The sequence below is a fragment of the Podarcis cretensis genome (assembly GCF_951804945.1).
Source record: "Podarcis cretensis genome assembly, chromosome: 7".
Taxonomy (NCBI): Eukaryota; Metazoa; Chordata; class Lepidosauria; order Squamata; family Lacertidae; genus Podarcis; species Podarcis cretensis.
This window is the reverse complement of record NC_137176.1, coordinates 56,436,970-56,446,108: the sequence shown is the minus strand read 5'-3', so window position 1 is coordinate 56,446,108 and position 9,139 is coordinate 56,436,970. Positions and strand designations below refer to the sequence as shown.

The 9,139-nt window shown below is 44.8% G+C and overlaps 1 protein-coding gene across 3 annotated transcripts in view; it reads left to right on the top strand.

Moving 5' to 3' along the window:
• Window positions 1-979: 979 nt before the first annotated feature.
• TOX (thymocyte selection associated high mobility group box) overlaps window positions 980-9,139 on the top strand; it is a 193,596-nt gene continuing 185,436 nt past the window's right edge. Inside the window, exon 1 of one of the 3 annotated variants that reach the window (XM_079984612.1) lies at window positions 980-1,847. In XM_079984612.1, coding sequence (XP_079840738.1) covers window positions 1,725-1,847 — 123 coding nt within the window. In that variant the 5' untranslated portion in view covers window positions 980-1,724. Of the gene's footprint in view, window positions 1,848-2,530; window positions 2,673-9,139 lie in introns of those variants that run through there. The other 2 variants (XM_079984613.1, XM_079984614.1) reach the window with 2 other exon arrangements.

The window sequence follows — 9,139 nt, the reverse complement described above, 5'->3', positions numbered from 1 at the left end:
TTGTGGTGTGCAGTAGGCCATGCCAGTGAAGCTTTGAATTGCTTTTTCTCAATCTTCATCTTGGCTATTAATTTCAAAATGGCTCATTTCAGTGGTAGAGCGTCTGCTTTGCATGCAAAAGCTCTCCCCTTCAATCTCAGTATCTCCAGGTAGAGATGGAAGACACTCCCTGCCTGAAACCCAGGACAGCCAGTGCAAGTCAGTGTTGACAATATTAAGAAAGATGGGCTAATGAATGGTCTGCCTTGACATAAGGCAGCTTTTTGTGCAAAATGCTTTGAAGCATCAACCTTGCATTCTGGACATAGGAAGCTTCCTTATACAATGTTGGACCATCGGACCACCTAGTCCATTTCTACCTTGCACTCACCATGACCCGTTCAGGATCTCAGACAATTTCACACCACCAGCTCCCTAGCGAGGCATGGCCCTGAACTTGCAGCTGACTGCAGGCCCAACTAGATCTGTTGGTCCGAGCATGGTGCTGATAATGCCAAGGTTTCAAGTTCGCTCCCTGTATGTGACAGCTGCATATTCCTGCACTGCAGGGGCTTGGACTCACTGGTCCTGGAGGTCCCTTTCAGCTCTGCAATTCTACACTTCTAAGCTGCAGGCTAGAGCTGCCCTGAAGAAGTTCAACTCTGCACATGCTCAGAGGCTCTCCCCTCTCTTCCACATTGCTTCCAACGGTCCAAGAGCAAAGCTAAACTACTGGGGACAGGCAGGAAATGGGGGCTCAGCCTTGCCCAAACTATCTTAAAGTCCTGGCACCCACCACCCACATTTTCTCTCTTCTTTTAATCGTCTCCTGTCTCCCCCCCCCCACCCCCCTTTTGCCTCGTTTCCCCTTCCTTCTTCCCACAGAAGCGCGGAGATGCCATAGTAACTAGCCCGGGTAAGGGCAGAAGTGCAGCAGGAGAGTTGGCAAGGGAGGCCCGGCTGGCGGGCGCCACAGCGCCCCCTGTCTGCGCTCCGCGCGCGCTCCGCGGCGAAAGCAGCAAATGGCTCTGGATTCGCGAGCTCCTTTGTGTGGAGCACACTCGCAGCGAAGCGGCCGAGGCGCACGCCGGCTGCCTCCTCTCCGCCCTGCCGCCAGCGACGCGGGGCAGCCCTGCCGGAGCCGGGGGTCCGCCTCAGTCCGAAACCCAGCGGCTCGACGGTAGCTAGCGGGGGCTGGTGCTTTTTTCCCCCCGGCTCTCTCCCTTGACTCCTCTCGAGGCGGGGAAATAAAGACCTCCGAAATAAAGCCGCTGCAAAGAGAGCGGAGAGAGCGAGCGAGAGGGCGCGGGCTGGGCAGGGAGAGGCGAGGGCGCCAACTCTCCTCAGGCGCAGCGCGGTCCTGGGCTGCTTCGGCGAGCGGCGCGTGTGGGGACAACGGAACTCCGCGAAGTTACCTGCCCGGCCGTGAGAGAGAGAGAGAGAGAGAGACAGAGAGGAGGCGCCTTTTGCCTCAGGTAGCCGTCGCCGCGCCCGGCAAGACCGGTGCTTTTCGGAAGAGTTTCTCTTCCCTCCCACCAGCCCTTTTTCTCTTTTACGAACCGCAAACGGATGTGAGGCGGGGAAGGTGTTTCTTTCCCACCCCCCTCCTGCTTCTCCTCAGGCACCTCAGTTTTCAGGGGTTTCCCCGCCCCCCGCTTTCTCTCTCCCTCTCTCGTTTTGTTTTGTTTTGCCTGAACGCCGACACGAAGCGGGAAGACGAGGAGTTTGCTTGATGTTTTAGTGCGATGGACGTACGGTTTTACTCGCCGCCGCCTCAGCAGCCGCCGCCACCCTCGCAGTCCGCCGCCGCTCCGGAGACCCCTTGCCTGGGACCTTCTCCCTGCCTGGACCCCTACTACTGCAACAAGGTGATTCGGCGTGAGGGGGGGGGGGCCTGGCTACCCCCACCCCACCCTCTTCTTTCCTCGAAGGGAGTTTGGCTTGGTTGGCAGATGGCTGGGCAGCTTGAGCGAGACTTGGAGCGGGGCAGGTTGCAGGCTGGAGCCAAAGGCACCACCAGCGCCGTGTGTGTGTGTGTGTGTCTGCTTGCCTTGCCGTTGTGCAATGTTTGTGTTGTGCGCGACGGCGGGGGAGGCAACTGGGCGCTTTTGCGAAGCCCCTCTCGGCCTGTTGTGTGTGGCCTGGGCGCCTTCAAAATGCAAATCCATGAATTGGCCGAGGGAGGGGGGGAGGGGGGGAGGGGGAGGGAGAGAGAAAGCCGCCTCGGACTCGCAGCCCTTACTCGTGAGTAAGTCCCATGGCAGTTTATGGAGAATCCAACGTAGGGCAATGCTCCCGGGACTGCAGCCCTGCCTAAGCGCAAAGTCTTTTTTCAAGTGCCCCCCCCCCCGCTTGGGATGCTTGGGATGCTAAATTCACCCCTCTTTTGGGTGTTACTTTAGGGGAGGGAGACTCGAAGGACAAAGCGGTGTCAGATCGCAGGCTGGACAGGGTTGGGGTGGGTGGGTGGGGGACTGTGGGGGGTTTCCAAATTGCAGAAGCGTGGCAAGTTTAGTAGCGAATAGAAGGAAGCCCAGAATCAAACTGCACCCATACCCTTTATAACTTGATTCAGCGCCATCAGAACAAGTTTTCTCCTAAGTGGGAAAGACGAGGCGGAATTTGCAAAGCCCTGGGCAGGGCAGAAAGAGAGTGGAGTGTACTGCTCAAGAGTTTCGCGGGACTTATTCCAAGTATGTGTGCATAGGGTTGCAGTCCGGGTCGTCGTCTTCTCCTGTCTGGTTTTGTGCTACAATCTTTAACGCTTAAGGCTTCTGCCCCAGAACTTCAGGGCCACTGATTCCTTATTTTCCACATTCTTTTTTTCTCCCTGGCTTCAGCCAGCTGCTAATACTACTATGCATGATGTGCAACTCCCCCCACCCTCCTCTGTTGTAGAATGGGCAGTGCTGGCCATAGGAAATAATCAGGAAGTGCAAGCTTTCCAAAACACTCCCCCAGGAGGGGAGAGGAACAGAACTGCGAGAAAGCATTGGTAGTAAGATTTGTTTAAACCTGGGTGCCTGTTAAGCTTTTGTTTAAGCGCATAGTCTGGAAGGCTGGAGCTTTTGCAGGCAGCACCAGATCTTTTTGTGCATGTGCCATATAAACTCCTCATCTGACTAATCAGCACCTGGCTATTCCTTGCTTGTTGGTGATTCTGTGCTTGGTTTGATTTGCAACAGAGAAGGCATTAAAGATGCCCTTTTACAAAAGGGGAGTGTGTTCACTTTATGTTCGAAAGTGGAGTGTGGGCATAAGCCCTGGGGTTTTTGTCTGTTGTCACGGGTGTGTTTGTGTTTAGGAGCTATTTCAAGTGTTTGTCTAAGGCAAATTGCACCTAGACATAGTGCTGTAAATACAGACTTCTGTTTGTTTTAAGAACACAAACTGTTGCACTGTGATAAAGACCCATTCACTTTTCAGGAAATATTTCCTGCATGATATCATCTGTCATTCATTATTTGAGGAACCCTGATGAGGACAAGACTTAAGAGTGTCCTAACATCTTAAACTTGGAGCTTGATGGCAGGAATTCATTAGGTAGATTTGTGTACAGTGATCATCTGGGCTGCAGCACTTGGACTTTTAATTGTTACAATCAAGTAAAACCCTTCCTTTGAAAAAGTTACCTCTTTTATAAAGAAAGAAAGAAAAGACGAAGTTTGGATAGCAGGAATGAACCCTGTATATGTGCCAGGCTGTTCATGTGCTGAGGCTTCTTAAGTATTGAGCAATGATGATTATAGAACTACTTTCACTCTGTGACTTGCTACTATAAAATATAATCTCGATTATCTTTTATTGTGAATTGTAAGCCTGCCATGCTGAAAAGTAAAGAAGCATTGGGTAGAATTAATGACATAAGCGCCAAAGTGCCTGAAGAGCCATTTGGCAATGAAAACTGGACGAACGGTTATTAAATCTATCAGTGATTTAAAGCTTCAAAAAGAAGGTAATGACTTGAATACACATTTCGCTCATCATACTCAAGATGGTGAGCCAGATTTAATTTAAAAGTTAAATGCTTTGGAAAATCAGGAATTACGTTAATATATTAAATCATTTTCCAATTAAGTGCTTTAAATCATTTTGGGTGGCTATCATTTCTGATTGAATAAATTAATTTAGAAAGCTTCCCCCCTTCTCTGTTTGCCCTATGTTCCTAGTCAGTTTTTTATTTGCCACCCCCCCCCCCCGAAAAAACCTGGTTAAGTCCAAGCATAAAGAAGCAAACTTCTTTTGACTGTGAAAATGAGGCACTCTATTTAACTTAGTCAGGACTGATAATGGATTTCAGAAATGCTCAGTTGTAAGACTTGCTCTGTTCTTTTCTTTCTTTCTTTCTTTCCTTTTCTTTTTCTAAGCTTAGGAATGACATACCAGGAATGTTTCTTGTAAAACAACATTCTTCAAGCAATGTATATCTCTGTCAAACAGCCCTGCCAATGACCATTGATTATAGAAAATGGACTTAGAGTAGCTTTGCTGGCTGGGCCCCTATGAGGCATGTGTTGACTGAACATCTCATTTTCCTCCAGTCCCTCAGCCCCATCTATCCAGGCTGATTAACATTGTTATAAAGCCTTAACTTTATGTGTGCTGTTGTTCTTGGGTACAAAGAACATTTTTATGAACAGCTGTTGGATAATTTCCCCCCTAAATGCTGCATCATCTTCAGCAGATTTTATGAGTACAGATGCAATGGGAAGCCCTATAACCTAAAACACGAATAGCAGACATGCCTGTGTTCACAGTTTCCTCTGAACTTTCAAGCTGATTAGACATTGCAGGGCAAACTTGTTTGCTTTGTATAAACTGTACTATAAGCTGCATTTACTTCAGAGTGATCCCTTTTAAGCCAGTAGAGTGGATCACAGACTTAAACTTGTTTGAAATGATTGGCAATCAATCAGTGATCCTCGGGTGCAGGTCTTCTGACATACAATGTCATAGTTCATGTGTAGTATAAGAGTTGGCTGTATCTACATACGTTTGTGGCGCAAGTTAAAACGAATCACCCTTGGCCATGTTTTAAATAACATACAATAGCATAGATCTTTCTGCTCTGCTGATTTTTCTGTTGGCTGTCTTTGTTTCAAAAGATGACTGAGGTCTTTATAAACTTAAAAATAATGTCCCGAAACATTTTAGTTGGCCATTGCCATGTTTTGCCTTTCTGCATAGTGTGCTTTGTACGTATTGTATTGGATCATGTTTCTTTCCCATTAAAACCTCAGAGGGAGAAAAGTGAAAGAACAATGCAAACAATGTTGGTTATGGCAACTGTGTGAGGTATCTCTTGTACAAACAGAGAGAATGGATGGTATGCTGCTGTATATAGGTCAGCCTCTGAAATAACATAGTGAAGCTCATAGGCTGGGCAGGCAGATTTAGACTTGAGGTAATATGGTTTACCTCTGAAACTTTCAGGAGAGCTGTTTAGGGATGGAAGCCTAGATCCTCATAACTTAAATTTCCCTGGAAACAATTCTGTTGTTATATGCACAGGGCATGAGCACAGCAGTAAAATAACCCACTAGCCTTCTGCTGTTTAGAGATGTCATCCCTTTACTTTGAAGATATCTCCATAAAAACCAGTATTTACTCTGATTTCTTAAGTACTGTGAGTAGACGGTTGCTTATAATTTTTGTAAAGTTGCTGTTATTTTGAGCACAGCTGAACTGTTTAAGTATCTGCTTTAATATAATTTTGTTTTGACACTGGTAATAACAGAGATGCTGACTTATGCCAACAACAGGAGGGGCATAATGGCCTTTATGGCTCCCAGTAGCTAGCATTGCAAAATTATGTACGGATTTTCTCCCACCCCCTGAGATTTACTGGTAAATATATATATGCCCATGGCTCATTTGCTGTTTACTTCTTTATACTTGTCAATGCAGTGGAAAAATACAAGCTGATTAGAGAGAGAGAGAGAAAAAAACCTAGACTAAACAAAATGGGGGAAGGGAGCAATGCAACATAAGGAAATGAGTACATAAAACTTCTTTGTGGGCAAGTAGTATTTTAAAACTTCTTTGTGACTCCATAGTCAGAAAACCATAGTATTTACAACAAAGATTCTTGTTAGTCTTTAAGGAGCTATAAGACTCTTTGATATCTATGTTGCAATCTACAACACAGTGCAAAACAACTACCCCTTGGGAAATGTTTATAGTGTGTATTTTACTATTGTATCTTTATCATGCCAAACCAAAACTAAAATTGAGCTCTTTATAAAATGTCCCCAAAGTGTATCTCTTTCACAAGCATGCTTTGTTTCTGATGCCTGGTAGTCAAACTCCTACTCCCCATTGAATTCTAGGAGAGTCCCTCAGGAAAACTCTAAAGTGCTTACGTAGCTAATATTTCGAGAAATTTCAACATCTGTGTGGAATCAATTGGGTGTTGAATAAATTTTGTTCTTTATTGTTTTCTTGAAAGGGTAGTTTTGGGTGCTCGCAGAACCTTTTTACTCCATTTTTACTCTTAAAGAGAGAGAAACTGTGCTTGTATTACTGATTTGTTGTGTTGATGTTTTTAATAAGCTTTGATACATTTTATGGTACCAGTTAATGGCCACTACTTATCGTGGACAAATTAGATTGCAGTATTCCAAAGAAGCTCAACAACTTTTGTTCCCCTAAAAAGCTGAACAACTTTGACCTGAACCCCCCAAAAGGGGGTAGATCACTGCCAGTTTTTAACTCTGTGAGTAGATTACAGTCTCTTGGGAGTTGGCCACCCCTGACATAGTGAGTTAGAGTCTCTAATATGTGTGTAATAATGAGTGGCTCAGACCATCACTTTACCTATAAACAGTGACTTCTGCCAGTCCTCTCTTGGGAAAGGCCTGCACGAAACATATTCTCATGAATGGATTCAGCAGGAGCTCTAGATTCCCATTCATTGCAATTCTTACGCAGCTGAAATATTTGCTATGTTGACCATGTTGAACTAGGACATGGATGAGGCCCTTCAGATGCTGTTGAACTCCAGTTCCCATTAGCTCCAGCCAGTCTGTGGTCAGGAATTATGGGAATTGTAGTCCAGCAACATCTGGAGTCTCACAGGATTCCCAAACCCTGGTGTGGGGAAATCAGGATATATTGTGCAGCTTGACCTGTCACGGTTTGAGATTTTCAGCTCTTAGGTCCTGATCTTGAAAGGCTTGTGTCCTCTGATACCAAAAAGTATTAGACAGCACAGAGCTATTTTCACAGTTACTTTTTTTAACAAACAAACCACAGAGGTTTTGATAATAATATAACATAATAAAAATATAACATAATAAAATATATTTAGGTTCCCTACCAAGGATACAAACCTAGTAAATGAAATGCCATTGATTCCAATAGACTTTGCTCAGAGGCATGTCTGTTTAGGATTAGGGTCTGAATACTTGCATTAGGTGAGAGACCAGAATTCCTGAAACTCTATATCCAAGGCTGACACAATAGCACATACTGAATACTCCTAGCACAAGCTTTCCCCTTTCAATCAGGGTTTTACAAACTTTTAATAGAAAGTAGGCGTCCATTCTCTTCTATCCATGCTCTTTGTGTCAAAACATGTAATGGTGGCAATTTCTGACATTATTATTTTTTTACAAAAGTGATGCTTGCTCTGTGTGGATGTTTTCATTAAGGAATTGTTATTCATTAAGAAACCTGTTATAAGCTGATCAGTAAATGAGGTTCTCAATGCAAATGCCAATAAACAGTTAATTATAGACAGCGAGACATGGAATTTGCTTAACCCCAAATGAGATTTTTCTGGTGGTAACATTTTCCCCCTACAACATTGGGCTTGAAAATGGCAACCTTGTAATATACTCTGCAATGAAAAGTACATTCCAGTTTGGCAACAGATTAGACAAAAAATTCTGTTCAGCTTGTTGTCTGTGCTGCAATGTTCAGCGTAAAGTGGATAAAAGATCTGGGCTGAAGAGACATCTTTTGTACTTGCATTTTAAATGCCTGTTTGTATGTAGTCCTTTCATGTTCTTTTGTGTATATATATGCAAATATATAGCTATATATAGAGATATATAGTTACTTTCTTCAAATCTACTTTAGTGTATAAACCAAGTGAAGTTTGTTTTTGTATAATTGCTGTGCTCCAACCTCTTGTCCAACCATTTGATTTTGTTGGTTGTTGGGTCACCAGTCTTGAGATGATTTTGAATAGCTTGCATATCCATATTTGTGTATGAAACATGTTGGATTACCTTTACACTAGAAACCAGTAGCCAATGATTAGCCAATTTTGTTTAAATTGATGCACACACTATACATATATATTGTAGCTATTGGCTGTGTATAATACATCTCACTAGTGTTTAAATAACTACATTGTCTCCTGGTCTATTTCTGAGTACAAATTAGTTACTGCCATTAAACAAACAACTTGGCATGATGGTATGAAGGACTGCCTTCTTCCTCATGGACTGCCTGAATGGTGAAATTCTCCTTGGAGTTCCTTTGCCCACAGAACTGGCCCTGCCATTAGGCAAAGTGACATTAAGCTGCCTCAGGTATCTGATTTTGGCTGCCAGAAAGGGCAGCAAATTATTTAATTTATTATTATTATATATTATTATTTTTAAAGGGAGGGGGGGCGAGGTGCTTGCCAAAATAAGTGGCTGTGGGTACTTTGCACCTTTGAAGCATACCATATCCTGTTCTGTCTCAGACAGCAAAATGTTTGGGACTGGCTTTGTTCTCTGAGTTCCCAGCCTTTGAAGGTAAGGTGGATGGTCTGGCCTTTTCTGTTGAAAGGCCTTTTCTGTGGTGGTGACTCAATTATGGAACAGTATCCCCAGGGCAGCTTCTTTGTGCTAGTATTCATTGTTTTTGTTTTTGTTTTTTTTATCATCGAGTGAAGACAGTTTTATTTGCTCAGGCCTTTTACATTTGGTGGGTGGGACGCAGGTGGCGCTGTGGGTTAAAGCCTCAGCGCCTAGGGCTTGCCGATCGAAAGGTCGGCGGTTCGAATCCCTGCGGCGGGGTGCGCTCCCGCTGCTCGGTCCCAGCGCCTGCCAACCTAGCAGTTCGAAAGCACCTCCGGGTGCAAGTAGATAAATAGGGACCGCTTACCAGCGGGAAGGTAAACGGCGTTTCCGTGTGCGGCTCTGGCTCTGGCCAGAGCAGCGAT